The sequence below is a fragment of the Plectropomus leopardus genome, chromosome 20 (genome assembly GCF_008729295.1).
Source record: "Plectropomus leopardus isolate mb chromosome 20, YSFRI_Pleo_2.0, whole genome shotgun sequence".
NCBI lineage: Eukaryota > Metazoa > Chordata > Actinopteri > Perciformes > Serranidae > Plectropomus > Plectropomus leopardus.
In genome coordinates this window covers 20,138,766-20,160,148 of record NC_056482.1, presented here as the reverse complement: position 1 = coordinate 20,160,148, position 21,383 = coordinate 20,138,766, and the positions used below count along the sequence as shown (strand labels likewise).

At 37.3% G+C, this 21,383-nt stretch overlaps 3 protein-coding genes across 4 annotated transcripts in view; 2 read left to right on the top strand and 1 right to left on the bottom strand.

Moving 5' to 3' along the window:
- The window catches only part of galt (galactose-1-phosphate uridylyltransferase), a 33,173-nt gene extending 28,063 nt beyond the window's left edge, over positions 1-5,110 (bottom strand). Inside the window, exons 1-4 of the mRNA XM_042509694.1 lie at positions 4,967-5,110; positions 3,263-3,432; positions 2,822-2,897; positions 2,409-2,457 (exon numbers count right to left, since the gene is read on the bottom strand). Coding sequence (XP_042365628.1) covers positions 2,409-2,457; positions 2,822-2,897; positions 3,263-3,432; positions 4,967-5,003 — 332 coding nt within the window. The 5' untranslated portion in view covers positions 5,004-5,110. The remainder of the gene's footprint in view (positions 1-2,408; positions 2,458-2,821; positions 2,898-3,262; positions 3,433-4,966) is intronic.
- Positions 5,111-5,437: 327 nt separating this feature from the next.
- Positions 5,438-9,470, top strand: sigmar1 (sigma non-opioid intracellular receptor 1). The gene is made up of 5 exons (XM_042509036.1): positions 5,438-5,707; positions 5,860-5,911; positions 7,233-7,381; positions 7,640-7,732; positions 8,004-9,470. Exons 1-5 carry the CDS (start codon positions 5,563-5,565, stop codon positions 8,231-8,233), a joined length of 669 nt encoding a protein of 222 aa, XP_042364970.1. The 5' UTR covers positions 5,438-5,562; the 3' UTR covers positions 8,234-9,470.
- Positions 9,471-11,813: 2,343 nt separating this feature from the next.
- Positions 11,814-14,373, top strand: katnal2 (katanin p60 subunit A-like 2). 2 transcript variants are annotated; one of them, XM_042509034.1, is made up of 5 exons: positions 11,814-12,031; positions 12,835-12,887; positions 13,726-13,871; positions 13,965-13,990; positions 14,260-14,373. In XM_042509034.1, exons 2-5 carry the CDS (start codon positions 12,841-12,843, stop codon positions 14,341-14,343), a joined length of 303 nt encoding a protein of 100 aa, XP_042364968.1. In that variant the 5' UTR covers positions 11,814-12,031; positions 12,835-12,840; the 3' UTR covers positions 14,344-14,373. The 2 variants fall into 2 exon arrangements, with proteins under 2 accessions (XP_042364968.1, XP_042364969.1); XM_042509035.1 differs by lacking the exon at positions 11,814-12,031 and having other exon boundaries at positions 12,714-12,887.
- Positions 14,374-21,383: the final 7,010 nt, after the last annotated feature.

The following is a 21,383-nucleotide window of genomic DNA, read 5'->3' as shown; positions in this document are numbered from 1 at the left end:
CCCTTGCTCCTTTACAATATCAGCCTCCGGTATGCATGAACATAGTCATGTTTGACTCCAAAATAGCGACAGCTAAAATTCACAAAAGTCCACCAAAAAATGGTTGACATTTTTTTTATACAGTGTATGATCCTAAAATGCAATGTAGCACAATACACATATTTAAACACATTTCTTATATTTCTTGTGCACGTGTTTTTATATTTCTATTTATTAATTAACATATCTCTTTCTGATATTTTTTATTTTTAATCTTTTTTTATTTTATATAGATAGATTCTTTTATTTTCTTATAATTACTCTATGTCTATACAGTATAAGAATGTAACATCTTGCAATGTCCCAATACAGTCTATGGTTAGGTGCAGTTTAAAGACAGTTGTTGATTTTCAGAGAAATATCCTTGAAAGAACAGTTTTACTTCAGTGAATTTCAAGAACTTCAATGTAACATGTACCTACTTAACTTAATTTCCCCAATTATTTGTATCAAATTGTAAAGCCATATCCAGGAAGCATCCTTAGAAATTACAGTTACATAACAATTCAGTTCTAGGATATAAGGACACTATTACAGGCCTGTAAAATAAAGTGTTACCAAGTCTTTTGTTGTGAGATTTAGGATCATTCTGCTGAGGGGGAAGGTTTGACTGAGAAGGGATGATTCGATAAGTCATTAGGAATTTTCTCACCTTTTCCCTCACCTCATCTCTCTTTTGTCTCCCATAACACAAATCCCCCAAATCCCATTTCCTATTTTGTTATCCCTCTAATTGGCTCTCTGAATGTTGCTGCAGGGCAGAAAACACAAGTCCAGCTTCCAAGCTCCTCTTTCTTTAACACTACCACAAGACTGTGTGGACTCAGCGCACCACAAACAAGAAAAACTGTACAACAACTGCTACTTCATGATGAGAAAAAGCCCATGAACTCACAAGGACTGAATCTGGGGAGAAAAATACCCTGAAATGTAACAATCGATACAGAGACAACGCAACACGTCAGTCAGTGCTGTTTCGGTGCTTCATTACTCTGAGTGCATGTGGCAAGAAAAAAACTGACAGCCCCTGCAACTGCCATCACATGGGATTCAAACACCAAGTTCAGTTTTCAACCAGCCAAAGCAGTACAGTGTTTTGATTTAATCTATTATTCAGTCGTTGTGTAACTCTACTGTCAGGCAAACTCATCAAAAGTATTCCCGAAATGCGAGATTGTTCAGGAAAGTCTTTAAAGACACAAACCCTGTCATCTGAACACTGACGACCACATACCTTTCATATGATGCGAACTGGGAATAGATTGTATATGTACTTGAAACTTCACTTACTGATCAATTTCACAGTAAGATCCATGTGAGGTCAAGCTTCAAGAGAATGAAAACTTAATTAGCAAAGGTTTTGTGCTACTTAGCTTTCTGTGGATATGGTAATCACATACTATATATTGTGTATGTAAGGGAGCCCTAGCAAACCTCCTAAATTAAATTTAAATTTAGCACAAAAATGGTCACCGTATCAACCACAAAATTACTGCAACAACTTATGGGACATAATTAAACATGTGAATGGCCATCATATACTTCCATCATAATGTTCTAATCCATTTTACAGTCAAAATATTTAAAGTTTGAATAGGTTAACTGGATAAAAGGACTGAATAAAACAAACTCCCAGGAAAAAGCAAGATCTGGCTCTCATTCCCTTTTGTCAAACACACGGTCTGAGGTGCATATCAGTGGAATATCTGTCATCACAACATTCAAGCATCCAGTTCCTATAACATAAAGCAGTTAGGAAACATCCCCATCTGGTGGTGCCAGAGAAGAAACACGCATGTTAATATTCTGTGTGTATGGAGGACATGAATTTGTGATTTTATTTTGCACAGTTCAACATTTCCTGAAAACAAGTGGCATGCCGTGAGTTGATTACCAGAATTACCTTCTCCTAATAGCTGATTATGCTCTTGATGATCACAACAACGAATGAAAGCTGCCTCAGCGTGATTTCTCTGATTGCACTCATCAGTTCAGTTTTAATTAGTCATAAATTCGAATGCATTATAATTATTTAAAAGGAACACTGATTAAGATGCATCCTTGATTAAATTCTAAACACATGTTAATTTAGATTATGTGTGTGTTTAATAATCATCTCTTTCTAACACTGTATTTTTATGTCGTTTATTGGTAAAGCAGAAGGTACAATATGAAACATAAATGCTGCTGTTTGATGTATTATAACAGATCTCCTGGTCCTTATGTTTCAATAAATAACACATAGGGTGTATAATTTTAAATAATAATAACAACAAATACAAAGGCTTTACATAAATGCCAAAACCTTCACAGTAAGACATCAGACATTGATTAATTCTGCGCTGTGTGACATGAAGCTTTGTTCTTACCAGATGCCCCTGGCAGCTTTAGACTGGAACAGTGGATGTTGATCCAAACCTGAAGAACACAACAGCAATTTTTTTTTTCGACAATTAATTTTTTTTTTTTTTTCGTTTTTGGCCCAAGGATATTCATCCACCTGCCAAAATTAGGCCTGATTGAACAGTTTGTTGTGCCATGAAATTATTGCAAAAAAGTGTTTTGTACGTAAGATGTATGTAGAATAACTGCAAATTTCAGTGCATTTTGCACTTCACTCAACAGGACAAGAACCACGTGAAAGTAGATTATGCAGATTTCCTTCACTGGAAACAGTTGAACAAATGTTTAATGCACTATAGCCTAATTGCAACTGATTGCTTAAATATGTTCTATTATGCCATACAATTAGTATTTTTAGAGCCTCCGAAATGGCACTCACCAGGATCTGGAGCATCTGGCTGAAGAGCAGGGAAGTCGTTTTCAAAAAGATAAGTGCTTTCATAGTCTGCATTTACCTGGAGAAAAACAGACAGACAGAGATATCAGAAAATAGAAGGGGGAAAAAAGAAAATACCATGTATAATTGGCATACTGTATGTTTGGTAGCTGCAGGTGTTCAGATATCAAAATTGACCCCTGCATTAAAAATTATAGGTAAATGAATATGTGTTTTGTGAAACTGTTCATTACAGAATTAATCGTGACTAACTACATAGAAACCCCTTGACTGTAGAGACATATGGATAACACATCAATGACATAATTATTGGTTTCTAAAAGGATGTTTAAAACACTGAGTCATGGTTTAATGCTTGCCATCATCCTATCAGTTCTAGTCTATTGAATCTATTGAATTAATGTCTTAATGTCTTGTTCTTACCTCTCCATTTGCACGTGTGTTCCCGGGACAGAGTGGGTTGCGAGGGTCATGTCTCACTATGTGTTCCTCGGGTGGTTTTTCCACCTGACCTGCCCAGGGTCTCTTCATGCGGTGGGCTGATACCAGCACCCAGGTGTCCCGCAGAGGGTTATAACGCAGGTGCTGGTGCTCTGAAGGGTTTTGGAGATATAAGACAAGGCAATGTAATAACAGAGAGGGCTGGTTCTCTCAGTACCCAAAAAAAGTGAGCAACATTGGAATTTAGTCATATGCATGTCCACAGAAGTCAACCTGGTTAATTAGTCAGTTTTATTCTGCATATATGTACTTTATTGTTCATATGTACTCTGACCTGGAAATTCATACATTCATCTTCTCCAGGCTAACTATTGTAATTCCCTCCTCTCTGGCATCATCCAAAAAATATTCTCCAGAGTACCGTCTCCAGCTACTTCAAAAATGCAGCAGCAACATCACATCACCCCAATCCTGGCTTCTCTACACTGGCTCCCAGTTCATTGTAGAATTGATTTTACAAATCACCTTTAAAGCTTGTCTGCTCTGTCTGTCTGGTAATTGTGTTTTTGCTATCAGCGCCTCTTGGCTTTGGAACAACCTGCCTGAGGAGATAAAGCTTTTTAGTTTATCGTTTTGTTCTGTCCTGATCATTCTTCTTATTATTATTAATATTCTGTTTTTACTGCTTTTATTTTGTTACTGTTACTTTTTCTGACATATTCTGCCCCTAAACACTTGTTTAATTATACCTTAATTTTTGTCTGGCCTTAGTTTGGCATTATTGTTTGGCTTCTGCTGTTATTTTGCCTCTGGGGTTTCACTGCCTCTGTTTTGTTTTGAACTCTGTTTTAAAAGGTTATTATATTGTTTTTATTATTGTTAGTAACTAGAGGAAATTGTTGATGTGTCTTGTTGAATGCTGTCAAGCATGGCAACAACTAACACTGTGTGTTCTAGTTATTACACATAAACAACACAACACTGCAACAAATCCAGAAGCATCCAGGCACAGATTTATTGTAGCTCTGTGTTAAAGGGACTGTTTACTGTGGCTGCAACTTGCAGCAGTAAAACATCAGGAATAAAGTCATGAGACTACATGTCTGTGTGGAGGCTACTGTTAAGCAACAAGCACTCTGTCAATGCAGAAAGATATGCCTGAATGGACTGAGTGTTTTGACATAACATGTATTGACAGTGAAACTATAGTCTTCTTTTACATGGGAATTCAATTCTCCATTGAAAAATATGTTAATTTAATGCTTTCTCTAGTGTCGGAAAAAAACAGCCTCAGGGTAGAATATCATTAAAGAAATTTTAAAAATTACTAGGAGCCACTTATAAATTCGGATTATACACAATTGACTTTGGTTGGGTAGATCTGCTCTAATAAGTGGTCATCCTTGATTACAAATGTGATGCACTGAAGTTATGCAACGTTACTTACAGAGGAACAGTAAACTGACAGAGGTGATCCGCAGTATTAACAATCTATGCGAAATGCAAAAGTGTTTATTCGTAGTCGGTCTGTTTGTGTGGATTTGGCGTTTAGCAAGGAAATGTAAAACTACTGTATTTCATATGGAGTTTTGGATTACTTTTCTGCACAGATGTAAACAACGTCTTCTACAGCTCCTGGATGAGTGAAATTACCCTTTAACTCGCGTTTGTTCACAAAGCTCCTACCTTTTGGATCAAAACTGACTTCTTTTATGCCGCTCATGTTGGTCGATGCTGTTTGACAACTGTCCTCTCTCCGGTGTTAAATAACGGAATCATAAAGTCCTTGTGAACTTTAGTTAACAGCTAGCTTAGAGATCTGCTGCTCACAAAACCCCTCGGCCCACTTCCTGTTTTTTAAAAGGCAACCAAAACGTGCTCTTTCGGACAAAACTACGTATACTGACAAACCTTTAAAAAAGACAAAAAATAGGGTAAAAACAACAACAAAAAGAAATAACATGAATTTAAAAGGTTTACTTTAAATGCATCCTTTTAAAAATGTATTTGTGGAGACTACTTTTATGTGAATATGCAAAATAATTAAAAACAATCAAAAGGGGGATTTTGCAATGTGCTGGCAACCCTGAAGTTGCTGTCGACTCGTCACCTGATTGGCTGAACTGTGACTTCCCGCCGTTCCCGCCCCCACCTGACCAGGAAGAAGCAGTCTGTTGCCTTTGCTCCACTACTCCTCTCCCCATGGCGTGTTTGAAACAGCCTGTCCGCCTCTGTGTGCACGTATAGTCACATTTGCTGCTGTGTGTCTGTCTGTTTCAACCATGTCTGTAGTTAAAACGTGTTTAAGACTGTTCCTGTTCGCCGCAGTCACCGTCCTCGCCGTGCTGCTGCTGCGGCATTGGATGGCCACCAAACAGTACGTTTTCAACAAGGAAGACGTCGCCAAATTAGCCAAACAGTACGCAGGTGAGTTTGCTAATGAGGAGTTTCTCATTTAAATTATAACAATACCAATCGGCAGTTTACACAAATGCACCTTAAAGCAGGAATGCACCCTTGTTTGTAGTTCAAATAGCCCTCCTCCCTGCCTTCCATAAGCCGTAAATGTCTGTTTTCAGGACAGGACCATGAGCAGGCCTTCTCCAAAGTGGTGGTGGAGCTCAGGAAGAGGTAAACAACTGCAATATTTTGCATCAGAAATCCATTCAGAAACTTACTAGTATGAAAGCTGTAACTAGTTCAATGTTATTTTAAACAGATATACAACCGGGACATATCTGGTTGCTTGTATGTAAAATTGTACAGACTAATGTATCAGCTCTAATATACCAGCTGTGTAAAAACAGACTTTAGCAAATCAGAAAGAAGCATATCCTAAACATAAGTAGTGGTAACGGTATGATATGATTTGAAGGAATTATATCACATTTAATGTGAAAACAACATAATCCTGATTAAAAACATAGTGACCTGTTATTGTAAAACGTGATCTGTGGTTTTAAAGCCAGTCAGGTTAAAAAAGAGCCACTTCGTAGTACATGAATCCCTGGCTTTAGACTCAACAGACCCTGCTAAGGCACTAATCTGGCTTCATAGTATACCCCCCCAGTAGAGCACGGAGACAGCTCAGGTGGTGCGTGCTGTGCACTACAGTAAGTGAGTTTAATAGAAAGAGGTGCGCCTGTATTTATGACAGATTTCAAAAACATAGCTTCGGGATTTCTAAATACCCTGATATTAATGTTTTCTCCTTGAGTGACGGGGAAATGCATGACCACCCTTTCACCATACACTCTTTGATGTTTGAGAGTTAAAGTTGAGGAAGAAATCCAGGAGTTGACAAAAAAAAGCCCCAGTTTTTCACTCTTGTCCTGCGTGCTGGTTAATTTGTCTAAACTATTTTGGGTTTTATGGCAAAATTTTAAATGAGACATGTAGAATAAAGTGATATTTATGAAATATCACAATTTTAAACTCAGATTTTTGTTTGTTTTTTTCTGACTGAAGTGTTTGTCCCGCATGATGAGTCCAGGGATTGTCAGATAATTATAAAATATAATGATAATTTCTTAAAAATCAAAAAAATAGATACAGCCACTTAAATTTGTATGCCCCTCCACTAAGTCAAAATAAGAAACATAAGTTCCCCCAAGTGCTCAAAAATATTTGACATACCTCACTTTTTTAATGCACCACTGCATCCCTCCTCATATATAACAGACCCTTAGCTATTCTGCCTTGCAGGAAAACTACATCTAATTATTTGTTTTTCTTTTTTTCTCCCGATGAAGCCAGTAATGATTTAGTCTAAATAAAGTCAGTAAATAGTGGATACTGCCCTTCATAATTTCATAATTATCATCAATCACTCCTCCTAGGTAGTTTTTCATTCCTCTTTCTGTTGTGAATTTGTGTTAAAGTCATTTTTTACGGTGGTAAGTAGTGTTGTGAGCTTAAAAAAAAAACAGCTAACTAAGTGTTCCTAAACTAGGTATCCTGGCCATATCCTGCCAGATGAGGACTTGCAGTGGGTGTTTGTGAACGCCGGAGGGTGGATGGGCTCCATGTGCGTCCTCCACGCCTCACTCACAGAGTACCTGCTGCTGTTTGGTACTGCAGTGGACACAGGAGGACACTCAGGTGAGGAATGAAGGGGGCTGAAAGTCTGTCTGTTTGTCATGCTGTGATTTTGTCGTACTAAATTGCTAAATTAAAAGGTTTCTTTAGAGGAAACAATTATCAAAATAAAACGAATGTATTATCCATTCTTAAAATACTTAAATTATATTGAGGAGGACGACAATGCTACTACTAGCAACCTTGGTAGCTGACAGGAAATAAACGGGGACCAAAGCTAGTCCCCTAGCAACAGAAAAGTCTTCTCTCTTCTGCTGTCAGGTCGGTACTGGGCCGAAATTTCTGACACCATCATATCCGGGACCTTCAGACAGTGGAAGGAGGGGACGACCAAGAGTGAAATATACTACCCAGGTAATACCTTAACACATTTTTATATGTATGTATATTTTGTTTGTGAGTTAATGTTTTTCTCTCTATCCTAAATTTATGTGGTGAACTTCTCTGAATGACAGATATACGTAGTGTTTTATTTATTTATTTTTTATTCAGACTTAAGACTATTTTTCATCTGCATTATGCACTTCCATAACACAAAAACGAAATTATGTCTCCTTTCAAAAACCAAAAACAGTGCAAGTTTCAGTGTAAAGCTTTGCATCATAACAAATCATTATCCCCACAGGTGACTCCATCGTACATGGTGTAGGTGAGGCTACATCAGTCCAATGGAGCGCTGGCACGTGGATGGTGGAGTACGGCAGAGGCTTCATCCCCTCCACGCTTGGATTCGCTCTGGCAGACACCCTGTTCAGCACTCAGGACTTCATCACATTGTTCTACTCCATACGTGTGTATGTCAAGGGTATGCTGCTCGAGGCGGGTACACTACTTACAGAGGCCGGGGTTTTCTGAGGCTTGGATGCCCGCAGAGGAACAGTAAGCATCTGACCACTAACATCTAGCACGGGGGATATTCCATACTACGCTATTCAAGTTCAAATACTTTTACCTGGAATTGTTGACAATCTAAATTTGCATCAGTACACTACATTCAAGTTCTTGCCTTTTGTCAAGTCAAAAAATAAAGTGCTAGAGTTCCATTCGCTTTATCTTGTGACATCAGACTGCATAAAGAACAGTGCAACATTTACCACCGACTTCATAAAGGCTGCACCACTGCACGAGTCCCTCTGTGATACTCGGAATCTTACGTTACAAAATAAGCATTCCTCTGAGAGCTCAAACTGCCTATGTAGTCTGTGAGGTCTCCAGTAGGTTTTTTTTAAGATCTGGCCTAAAGTCTGGAGCCCCAAAGACCTTTTTTGCAAGTAGTTTGCCAAATTTGAGATTCTTATTCTGGCTATAGTGAGATAATATCTGAAACCAGGCTGTTGAGTATAAACTCTCTAGCAATCAATCATTTCTTAAAATAAGCATTGATCCAAAAATTCAGAAGCTGTGATTAAAAACGAAAAAAGGATAGCAAAGTCACAAACCAAGGAATAACTTTCAAAACAAATATGCAATGCTTAATTTGGCTTGTAAGACAAATTCAAAACATATCATGTAAAGCCAAAGCACACTATTTTCTTAGTAAATACCCATGTCATATTCCTATGCATGTGGATTCTCAGTAAATGAGGATCTAACTTAATTAAACCAATTGCAGAAACCAGCATCAAGAAGCGAATTTACTCCAAAGTTCAAGCCTCTGTTGACTTTTGGCTCTATTCCCTCACTCATGGTTGATGATCTGTTTATGATATATATTTTTGAAAATGTCAAAAACCTGCGGGGATATAGTGAAAGAGTACTGCCTGGATGATGTGTGTGCAATGTGGATCATTTTTCTGTCTCAGTTTGAGTCATGGTCAGGTTTATACCAGCTCAGAGACAGCAGTGCTTTAACGATTCTAGACACTCTGTCATGATGTGTGCTTGACTGCATCAGAGTTACTGTGCAACAACAGACTGCAATTTTTACATTTCTTCTCAAAACTCAAACTTTTTGAGGCTTAATGTGTACGGGTTTGGTCCTTTTTTCTCTCTTGTAACTTGGATAGAAGGTTATCCATTAAGTTCAATAACAGTTGGCACCCTGTGATATTTTTTCAAACTGTAAAGCAGTAAATTTACTCCGCATATTGTAAAACACCAACAGATATGTCTTTGGAAAATTAGGGATGATTGTGCATTTCCTATTTGGCTTAGAAAATAGTGATATACTATAATTGTACACATTTAATCCATTTATTTAATGGGATGGATTAAATTTGTAAAATTGGACTTTAAAACTGTATCTGATGAAGCGTGTTGTTATAATGCTGGAATTTCTTACTTTAATGCTATTGCTTTAATGCCCAGAAAAAAAAAAGATATTCAACACCATGGAGAAAAAAACTGGCAGTGAGGGCATACAAGTATTATTTTTCTCATTAATAAAATATTTATGTAAATAGGGTATACGATGACAGCAACAACGTTTTAACAGTAAGAGAGAGTGAGAAAGTACAACCAGTACTAATGTATCGATACTGTGGAAAATGAGTACTGAAACCGTTTCCAATATTCAGAACAGATTAAAGTTTTCTGAGCTTAATAGATTCAGCACAATCATTTTGAAAGTTCAGTTGTAGAGATAAACTTGAATAATAACATGCTGTGACTAGTTGAGACCACTTGGCTATAGTGTCCTCAGCCTCCGTTCATTGTCTGGAACTTTGCACTAGCCCAACAGGGCAAAAACAAAACGGTATCCATGGGCCTTGTCCTCTACACTTCAACATTGCAGTACAGTGTAATGAGGAGAAGAAATTGCAGAAAATCAAAGCTTTTGGAAATGATATTAGTTTAACTTGGAATTGTACTGTACAAGCAAATCACTGCTTCTGAATCAACAACCTTCCAGTTTTTACCCTTTCAAAAGACACATGCCTATTTTCAGACTGATGCCTGAAACCACAAAGAATCATATAGGGATTCTGTGGGTGGGAAATTATAGTATAATTACCCAAACTGGAGTTATTTGGTCTATATACAGCAGCATCAGTAGCAGTGTGGTCTTGTGGACGAATGGCAGAACATAAAAAAGGTATTGCTGTACCTGAAATGTTGATGAGAGGATGTGCAATTTACTGTAAGGTAAAGATAAAAACTGACAGTGCCATGAAAAAATAAATGTTTTCGAAGGAAAATTGTTCAAGCCTGGTTTATTATTACTTATTAATGCATACACATCAAGTGAAAATTCACGCATCCATTTTCACTCGCTTATCCAGGGCGGGGTCACATGTTTTCCCAACACCCACTGAAAACATGTTTGACTTTCTGCGGAATACATGGACACCAAATTAAAAATAAAATAAATTTTATTTAAACAGCACAACATTGTAAAAATTATCTAGGCACACTCTTCATATAAAGCAGGTCCAGCAGCATACCCCCTCAAATTCAGATCGTTCCCGTTTTCCATTGCCGCTTTTGGCCATGCCAGGTCAAACAATTGCACACTGACTTGTATTTCCATTATCAGTTTAGAAGAGCCAAGCCACGGGGTGCCCAGTAGCTCAGTTGTGCACATCCCATGTACAGAGTCTGTGGAAAAAAAATAACCAAGCCATACTGAGCAGTGCCAGATAGAAACCATCTCTGAATTAGGGTCAGAAGTGTGCCTAACCGCTTCAAAGCAGATATCAGTGACTCACCAAATGCATCCAACCTCAGATGACCCCACATTCTCCCCCTGAAACCAGCGTGTTACAAGACTCAACTTACCTCTGCAGAAGACAACAGAAAAGACGTATTTAAAGTCTGTGTATTCAGCTCTCTGTACTTTCTGAGCTAGTTAAGTTTCACTCCTGCGCTCTCTTTTTTACTTTAAATATTAATTTTATGTTTGCTGTCAGCTCTTAGTGAGTTATTTTAAGTTACTGCTGATAAAAACTGACAAACTTGCCTGCATTGAGTAATCCATCACAGGGGCCGTTGTTGTGCAAAGAAAGCAAAATAAACATAAGGGGTAATTTTGCCTGGTAAACACAAGCTGAGTGAAATCACAAAACTGACCTTATATACTCCAGAGAGTTAATGAAATAGAGATGAGGTTAGGGACTGTGGGCAGGTGGAAGGATGCAGCGTGAACAGATGGTGTTATTCAATAAAACAGGCCAGCAGAACAAAGGATAGACCCATCAGTCCTCATCTCCGTCTGTAAATGTCAAGAGGATGCAGACAACCTGATTTGTTGTCATCATATCCATGAGAGGCCCCGTTGATGATGATAGAAGTGTGTGTGTTTCCTTAATTCTTATGTGTGTGTGCAAAGAAATGCAAGTGTGTGAATGCGTGCATATCATAGCGTATGTGTGTAGTTCTTGCAGCCTGCGTGTTTACTATATATCCACCCTGCGATGTTCCTTTGTCCCTGTCTGTCTGTGTGGGTGTGTGTTACCATATTATCCCAGATATAGATTTAATGTCAGCCTAACAGACGGGTCTGACCCTGCTGCCCTCCTTCTCTTTAAGCCCTTTAAAGGAGATGTATTCAGAATCGAAGCAGGGCGACCGGTGTTGAAATACCAGTGTGCCCAGGCAGCGGCAGCACCTTAATGGGACAGATGACGGCCTCTTTGACTAATCGCTTTGTGTCTTCCAGGCCGATGATGCTCTCCCACTGCACCTTTTGCTTTTGCAAATAGATGTCTTTTTGAGGTAAACACAAACACACAGTGAGGGATGGATACAAACAACACAAAATAATGCAAAACAAGATAGACCGTCACTCAAGTAAAAAAACAGTCCGTGCATACATAAAAACACCCCACTCACATTGATGTGCAGTTAGGCTTGCATAATTAGGTGTCCTTTAGAATGACACATTAAGAGAACCCCATGGACCTTCATTATTGAAAAGCTTCAATTTACTCACAGCAAAGCTCTTTGCTGCTCTCTAGAGGGCAAATTCAATATCACATCACCTGATATTTTTGGATAGAAATCTCTATCACATCTCAGAAATGTACTGCTTATATGATGCTCTTTACATGTGTAAACTACTAGGGGAATAAATATATTTACAATTCTGAAGTACTTCACTTAGACATTTTCTGCAGCAGACATTTTAAATTAACGCAGTCACTAATGATTAATGGCAACAATATGGAAAAGCTACTCAATTGGACTTTTGAAGAGAGGACATTAAGACATGTCAGTCGCAAAAACACAGGTGTAAATGATAAGATTAGCCTTTATTAGACAGGACAGATCAATAGCATGAAAGGTGGAGAGAGAGTGGGGACAACATGCAGCAAAGGGCCCTGAGTGGGAGTTGAACCTGAGGCCACTGTGGCAAGGACAATGCTTTTATTCATAGGGCACCTGCTTTATCCACTCAGCCACTGATGCCCCTGACTGAATCAAGGTTTTAATTATTGCTGTTAAGACCAGTGCCACAGTTGTGTTTAAGGTGCTGCTGCATCTCTGTGCTCACTGTGCTCTGTGTTCTTGTCCAACAGGATGAGATGAGGAAGAAAAGCCCCCTCAGCTCCATCTACTGCCACCTGCTTGGGTAAGGGTCAGTATGATGTATTGAGACACATGAGTGGATGATGTGCAGTGTCATGTCAAAACGTACATGTTTTTAAAAGTGCAGTTTGGGTTAACTTGCTGTACATGAAGGCTTTTTTGAGCAGGACAGCTATCGATAACAGCGTGTCTTTAAATGTCTTAAAATGCAAAAAATCAATTTTATAAATTGGCCTTAAGTCTTTAAATAGTTTTATTTTTTATTTTTGAGGTCTTAATTGCCACAAACATTTGATCTTACTTTATTTATCTGTTGTCCAACTGAGTCGAGCTTTTCTGTGTGAAAGTCCACATTTATGATGTAACAAATCTTTAAACGTGCCACTGAACCTGGTATTGTTTTTTTGTTCGTTTTTTAACTTTATTCTTGCACTTATTTGTTGGTAAAGTGTAGATTAGTCTAACTCACTCAAATGACCATGTTCCTGTGTAAAATCTACCTCTGCACAGGACTACATATGTACTTCTATTTACCTGCAATGCTTGAATAAGAAAAAAGGCAATTTTTCCAAAAATCAGTCTTGAATTTGGTTTTAATAATTTTAATATGGTCTTATAAAGCATTAAATTCAGACACCCTGGATAACATGTGAGATGCTGCTGGATTTTAAGCCTAGACTTGGTCTTGGTTTAAACAGCAGTGTAAAAGCTGTACCAGTTTGGTCAGTAACAGGCCTACAGAAAGCCATATGTGTGTGTATCTATTCAGAAAATGTCCTGATTTTATCAACCAAGACATACAGTAGTTGATCTTGTGTTACTTTTTGATCTTTCCAACATACATGCATGTGTGAGAAATCTTGTGCGTGTCCATTCACCAGCTACATAGCCGCAGCAGTGGACCAGGAGACTTATGGAGGTGTGGGAAGGTTCAAGGTCTGCGATAACGTCAGTCTGGAGTACAAGAGTTATCACTACGTCAAGTTTGAGAGATATCCCAAACTTATCAGAAGAATGGAAAAACAAGGTATATGACTTAAACTAAACACTGAGTAACAGAAATCATATATTCTAACATTTTTAGGATGTACTAATTAAATCTTTGTTGTCTTTTAATCAGAAATGCAAGAAGTGGTGGGTAAAGAGGTGAGTCTCTCCATCTCTCACACCTTTTTATTTTATATGTTCAGAACTAAATAGTCAAACACTCTCCATACATGCTGATAATATAAACAAAATTATCAAACAAAAACAACAATTAAAACAACATAGTAATTATTAGCATTGTTGGAGGAAGCCTGAGACTAAAGATTTTTATTGCAAGCTACTGTTTTTCTCTGTAATTGTCATGCATATATTAACAAAAGAACTTGAACTTGAGATATCTTTTGTGTCTCTCATTTGTCCCTCATGAGTCCCTGTTCAGGAAACGCCGCCAAGAAGACAGCTGCCAGTTCACATACAAATGTATAGCAATAAATGAAGAACAACCAAGATGAAGATATTTAAATAAAAGATGGTTATTCTGACATCCTGATGGCTGTGTTTCTGCTCCTCCAGCTTTATCAGAGTTTGGTCTAAACATTTCCTCCATCAGAAACGAACCAGCTGGGGAGGCAGCCATGAACAGAAAGGCAATGTGGAGTAACTGTTGTTATTTATAAATAATTTTTAAAATTTATTTTTTTTAATTATTATTATTTTTGTTTTGTTTTGTTTTTTACATTTCAGGCATTACTAGACCTCATCTAGTAAAACTAGAAATTATCAGCAAATTCCAACCACCATCCAGTTTTACAGAAATAATATCCCGCATCTTGATATACTTTTTTTTTTTTTTTTAATGTATACTGATCTTGGGAAATCTGTTGGTTTTCTTGTTTTTTGGTTTTGTTTTTGTCCTCACTTGTTCTGAGTTACTGAGGTCACCCTACCTAAACCAGCACTTTTATGTTTTGGTGGTAGACGTGAATAGCAGACAATGCCAAGTCCATCAGTAATACACGGCATACACAAAAAAATATGCACACAGCCTTTCATATTGATTAAAAAAATAAATCATCTTTCAGTTTAGTTTGTATTTGCTCATCTGTGACAGTAAACTGAATATCTTAGGGGTGTAGACAAAACAAGGAGAACGTCATCATGGGTTTTGATCAGCATTTTTTGTTTTTTATTTTCTGACATTTTATAGACCAAACAACTGATCAGTTAATCAACAAAAAACAACAGGTTAATCAGTAAAAAAAAAAAGTTTCAATCCACGACATTGTCAACGGAGCTGGCTGCGACTCAGACCACACGGTAAGTCTGTGAAACATGCAAAAATATATAACATTTGAATGGCACAAAACTCATGAGAACAATCATATCAAATGATACCACCAATAATAACGATGATGCTGTGTTGCAGAAGCAGCTGCTGAACCCCTCAGTGATTTTTCTGGAACGAGCAGTGGGATGAGAGAACTGGCTGCAATCGTCAGCAGGGTACTTTGCACACTCAAATACAATACTGTATGAAACACACATGCTCAAAACATGTAGGGAGGCTGATTTTATCTTGACTTGTGGCTCCTGCTTGTGAAAATATGCTTAAGTGATATGCTCTTCTTCTGATACCAAAAGTGTCCACGAGAGAGCAGTGAAGAGCTTTGTTGTGTGCAGATTGATCTTCTTTATTAATGAAGGCCCAGGTCCATTTTGCTTATCTGATAGTTCATTTTAAAGGACACCTATTTACACAAGCCTAATCGCAGCAAGATATGTGTGCATGTGTCTGTTTCAAGCTGCCACATGCATCCTTCATTCTGTGTGTTTGTGTGTGTGTTCACCCCTAAAGGACATCTATTTGCACAGCCCCAACGTGCGGTGGGAGGACATCATCAGCCTGGAGGACGCAAAGCGATTAGTCAAAGAGGCCGTCGTCTATCCCATTAAGGTGCTGCCGCTGCCTGGGCACGCTGGTATTTCAGCTGCGGTCACCCGTCTTCGATTCTGAATACATCTCCTTTAAAGGGCTTAAAGAGAAGGAGGGCAGCAGGGTCAGGCCAGTCTGTTAGGCTGACATTAAATCTATATCTTGGATAATATGATAACACACACATACACAGATGGATAGATAGGCAGGGAAGCGGGAACACATACACGTGAAACTCCAAGTAGAATTTATATACACAGCCATATTCACACAATTTTGCCACTGCATATAAAGACTGCATGCACAAATAAAACATGGCACAAATACACATTGGTGGAGGACACAGAAAATACACACACATACATTTCTATCATTATCACCTCTCATGGATATGATGACAACAAATCAGGTTGTCTGCATCCTCTTGACATTTACAGACGAAGATGAGGACTGATGCCGCTCTCCTCTATTCTGCCGGCCTGTTTTACTGAATAACATGGCACCTCCACCTTCCCACAATCCCCATCTTCTGTCTTCATTATTATTCATTTTCTGGGGTATAAGGTCAGTTTGGTGATTTGACTCAGACTCTGCCAACTACAAAAGACAAAAGACTAATAGGCAGCGTGTGGTATTTGCAGCACTGACTCAGCTATACATCAAGCAAATCCACTTTCTTTGCACACAGCCCAGCTTCTGATTGGTCTGCAAATAAAATGAAAATGTATGTTTTGTCCCTGGAAGATAGTATACGTAGCTATAAAATATGTTCACATTGAATTATGTGATTTACTAAAGGTTTGTCTGTGCTGTAGTTTTTGTTTTATACTTTCTCTCTCTCTCTCTCTCTCTCTGTCTCTCTCTCATTACAGTGCCCCCAGCTGTTTACAGGCATCCTGTGTCCATGGAAGGGCGTGCTGCTCTATGGCCTTCCAGGCAGGATTTCCAGCGCTGTTTGCAAAACCTACCCCCCAAAAACAGGTTCCCACACTCATGGAAAACCTGGAAAAGTCATGGAATTTTAAGATCACATTTTCCATGCCTGGAAAAGTCATGGTTATAGTAAAAATCATTGAAAAATCTAGGAAAGTCATGGATACCTTCCCGTGTGCCAGCTAGCTGAAATTATTATGAAATTATGCTTGAATGGAAATTTTATGTTGATATGTATGAAAAACTTCAGGTAAGAGTCTTTTTTTTTCCATGGGTCCTCGACCATAGCTGTGGCTACAGAGTGCAAGGCGACCTTCAACATTTCAGCATCCAGCATCGTCAGCAAATGGAAAGGGAACTCTGGAAAGCTGGCCATGGTAGGTTATTATATGTAACAGTTTACTTATGTTACATACATCGTCTTCTATTCTTTGCAATTTTTTTGGTAGTTTGGTTTTGTGTAATTGTGCCTATATGTCTGCAGGTCCTCTTTGAGCTTGCCAGGTACCACGCCCCATCTACCATCTTCCTTGATGAACTGGAGTCAGTGATGGGCCAGAGAGGAACCAACATAGGGTGAGCTAAACCAAAAAGTGGTTAATTATTTTCTTTTTTTTCACATACTGTAGTATGAACTTTTTATGCTATTTTGGACAACATGTTATAGTATGACTTTTTGTGCGTTTTTCAATCACGCACTATAGGTGGTATTTTGACCAATATGCTATAGTATGACTTTTTTGTGGCTTTTTGAAAGACATGCTGTAGTATGACTTTTTGGCACATTTTTGGAAGACAAGCTATATTATGAATTTTTAATGCTATTTTGGACCAAACTTTTTGTGCATTTTTCCATCACGTGCAAGTAGTAGTTTTGGAAAACATGCTAGTATGACTTCTTGTCACAATTTGGGATGACATTCTATAGTATGACTTTTTGGTCCTATTTTGGATCACATGCTACAATATGAGTTTTTGGCGCTATGTTGGACTACATACTAATGTATGACTTTCTGGCGCATTTGGACCACATGCTATAGTATGACTTTTTGGCGCTATTTTGGACAACATACAATGATATGCAATAGATCTTTTGTGGTATTTTGTAGCATATATTATACTGTTCCTTCTTTCTGTAAAAAATCTTTTTTTAAGTTTTTCACTGTTTTGCATTTTTTTTAACAATTATTATGATCACAGCTAAATAATACACAAGACCAGCTAAATGTTTTTTTCTATATTCTCATTTATAACTCATTGATAGAATAATTACAACACATTTCTTAATGCCCTAATAGGTGGTTGGGATTTCAAAACTAAATTTTTTTTCTTTTACCTTTTAAACACAACAATACACAGTAAAGTTGACATTTTTGTGTTAACCTATCTTTTCGATTTTGCTGAAATCAGACAGATGTTCAAAATTAGAGAGTGCTTATGTTTTCCCAATCAGGTTGAGGTGAAAAGGGGAAAAAATCTTCCTCTGCACTGTTAAAACATCAAAACTCTATTACATAGATAATTTGCAGCTGGACTTTTTTTCTTCTGCAAAAGAACATTTCTGTCAAAAAATGCAGTTGAAGAGGACTTTTGTTTCATAGGAGGTTCTTCAAGATGTGTTCGACAGCTTCTGGAAAAGTATCACAGGTCATGTGGGGAGGAGGGCTGATTTTCATCTCATCTCCTTCTCTGTATTTACCTAAGAGGACAACAAAACATAGAAAATGACTACAACATTCTGTGCTATGACTTTTGCTTGCTTTGTTGTACGACATGCTATAGTAAGATGTTTCCATTCTGCTTTGATGGTTCTGCTACACTATGAGCTTTTTTTTCAATATTTTTGAAAAAAAATGTCCCAAAATGCAATTCTATGATATCGCGAAAACTAAAAACTAAACTAAAAAATGCTAAAAACAGCATAAAATAACATGCAGAGACCTGTCATAGCACTAAATAATAAAGCACTTTGACAAGACCACATTTCCGGTCGTTTCTTTGACATGCTTTATTATGGTGTTTTTGGCCGTTTTTGCAACATTCTATCCTATCGCATGCTTTGCATACTATTTTATGCTGTTTTCAGCATTTTTTTGGAAAAGTAGTATTGTGACATTTTTGCCCTCCTATAGTATTGCATTTTGGGCGTTTTTTTTTTTACATGCTGTATTATGGTGTTTTTGGCCGTTTTTTCAGCATTCTATGTAATGGCATATGTTTGCATGCTATTTTATGCTGTTTTCAGCGTTTTTTTGGAAAAGTCATATTTTGACATTTTTGCCTTTTGGGCATTATTGCATTTTGGGCAATGTTTATGACGTGCTTTATTAGGGTGTTGTTGGCCGTTTTTGCAACATTCTATACTATGGTGTGTCTTTGCATGCTATTTTATGCTGTTTTTAGAATTTATTTGGAAAATTCATATTTTGACATTTTTGCCCAAAACTGCATTTTGGGCAGTTTTTTTGACATGCTTTATTATGGTGTGTTTGGCTGCTTTTGCAACATCTTGGGCTATGGCGTTTCTCATCATGCTTTTTTTATGTGGTTTAATGTGGCTTTCAGCATTTTTTTTTTTTTTTTTTGAAATGTCATATTTTGACATTTGTGCCATACTATAGCCTTGCTCTTTCGGTCGATTTTTCAACATGCAATATTATGGTGTTTTTGGCTGTTTTTGCAAAATCCTATGCTACGGTGACTCTCAACATGCTCTTTTATGTGGTTTAATGTGATTTTCAGTATTTTTTTGGAAATGTCATATTTTGGCATTTTTGCCATACTATAGCCTTGCTTTCTCGGTCATTTTTTCAACATGCAATATTATAGTGTTTTTGGGGTTTTTTTTAGCAACATCCTATGCTATGGCGTGCCTCAGTATGCCGTTTTATGTGGTTTAATGTGGTTTTCAGCATTTTTTTGGAAATGTCATATTCTGACATTTTTGCCATACTATAGTCTTGCTTTCTCTGTCATTTTTTCAACATGCAATATTATAGTGTTTTTGGGGTTTTTTTAGCAACATCCTATGCTATGGCGTGTCTCAGTATGCTGTTTTATGTGGTTTAATGTGGTTTTCAGCATTTTTTTGGAAATGTCATATTCTGACATTTTTGCCATACTATAGACTCGCTCTTTCGTTCATTTTTCCAACATGCAATATTTTGGTGTTTTTGGCAGTTATTGCAACATCCTATGCTATGGCCTCTATCAGCATGCTCTTTTCTGTGGGCTAATTGGGTTTTCAGCATTTTTTTTGGAAATGTCATATTTTGACATTTTTGCCATACTATAGCCTTGCTTTCTCGGTAATTTTTTCAACATGCAATATTTTTGCCTTTATTGGCCGTTTTTGCAACATCCTATGCTATGGCGTGTCTCAGCATGCCCATTTATGTGGTTTAATATGGTTTTCCGCATCTTTTTGGAAATGTCATATTTTGACATTTTGCCATACTGTAGTGTTGCTCCTACGGTCATTTTTTCAACATGCAATATTATGGTGTTTTTGGCTGTTTTTGCAACATCCTATGCTATGGCGTCTCTCAACATGCTCTTTGGTGTGGTTTAATGTGGTTTTCAGCATTTTTTTGGAAATGTCATATTTTGACATTTTTGCCATTCTATAGCCTTGCTTTCGCTGTCATTTTTTCAATACACAATATTATGGTGTTTTTGGTTGTTTTAGCAACATCCTATGCTATGGCGTGTCTCAGTATGCTCTTTTATGTTGTTTAATGTGGTTTTCAGCATTTTTTAAAAATGTCATATTTTGACATTTTTGCCATACTATAGCCTTGCTGTTTCGTTCATTTTTTCAACATGCAATATTTTGGTGTTTTTGGCTGTTTTTGCAACATCCTATGCTATGGCGTCTATCAGCATGCTTTTTTCTGGGGGTTAATTGGGTTTTCAGCATTTTTTGGGAAATGTCATGTTTTGACATTTTTGCCTTGCTTTTTCATTGATTTTTTCAACATGCAATATAATGGTTTTTTTGGCCATTTCTGCAACATCTTGAACTATGGCGTCTCTTAACATGCTCTTTTATGTGGCTTGATGTGGTTTTCAGCATTTTTTGGAAATGTCATATTTTGACATTTTTGCCATATTATAACCTTGCTTTCTCAGTCATTTTTTCAACAAGCTAGATAATGGCATTTTTGGCCATTTTTACAACATTCTATGCTATGGCATGTCTCAGCATGCTCGTTTATGTGGTTTAATGTGATTTTCAGCATTTTTTTGGAAATGTCTTGTTTTGCCATTTTTGCCATACTATAGCCTTTCTCTTTCAGTCATTTTTCCAACATGCTCTATTAAGGGTTTTTAGCTGTATCTCGGCATGCGATTTAATGTGGTTTTCAGCATTTTTTTTTTTTTTAGAAATATCACATTTTGACATTTTTCCCATACTATAGCATTGCTATTTTGGTGATTTTTTCAACAAGCTGTTTTAATTTCATGTCATTATTTAGCATGTTCAAAAAATGACCGAAAAGTCAAGGTTATATATGGCAAAAAAATCAAAATTTCACATTTCCAAAAAAATGCTGAAAACCAAATTAAACCACAGGATATTGCAAAAATAGCCTAAAACACCATAATTTAGCATGTTCAAAAAATGACCGAAGAAGCAAGGCTATAGTATGGCAAAAATGTCAAAATGTGACATTTCCAAAAAAA

Excerpts from the sequence above, each read along its gene's own strand:
- sigmar1 (XM_042509036.1), top strand. The coding sequence starts at position 5,563 with ATGTCTGTAGTTAAAACGTGTTTAAGACTGTTCCTGTTCGCCGCAGTC. Across the intron at positions 5,912-7,232 it reads GTGGTGGAGCTCAGGAAGAG|GTATCCTGGCCATATCCTGC; the intron begins GTAAACAACTGC and ends TTCCTAAACTAG. Across the intron at positions 7,733-8,003 it reads GAGTGAAATATACTACCCAG|GTGACTCCATCGTACATGGT; the intron begins GTAATACCTTAA and ends TTATCCCCACAG.
- katnal2 (XM_042509034.1), top strand. The coding sequence starts at position 12,841 with ATGAGGAAGAAAAGCCCCCTCAGCTCCATCTACTGCCACCTGCTTGG. Across the intron at positions 13,872-13,964 it reads CAGAAGAATGGAAAAACAAG|AAATGCAAGAAGTGGTGGGT; the intron begins GTATATGACTTA and ends TCTTTTAATCAG. Across the intron at positions 13,991-14,259 it reads AAGAAGTGGTGGGTAAAGAG|TCCCTGTTCAGGAAACGCCG; the intron begins GTGAGTCTCTCC and ends GTCCCTCATGAG.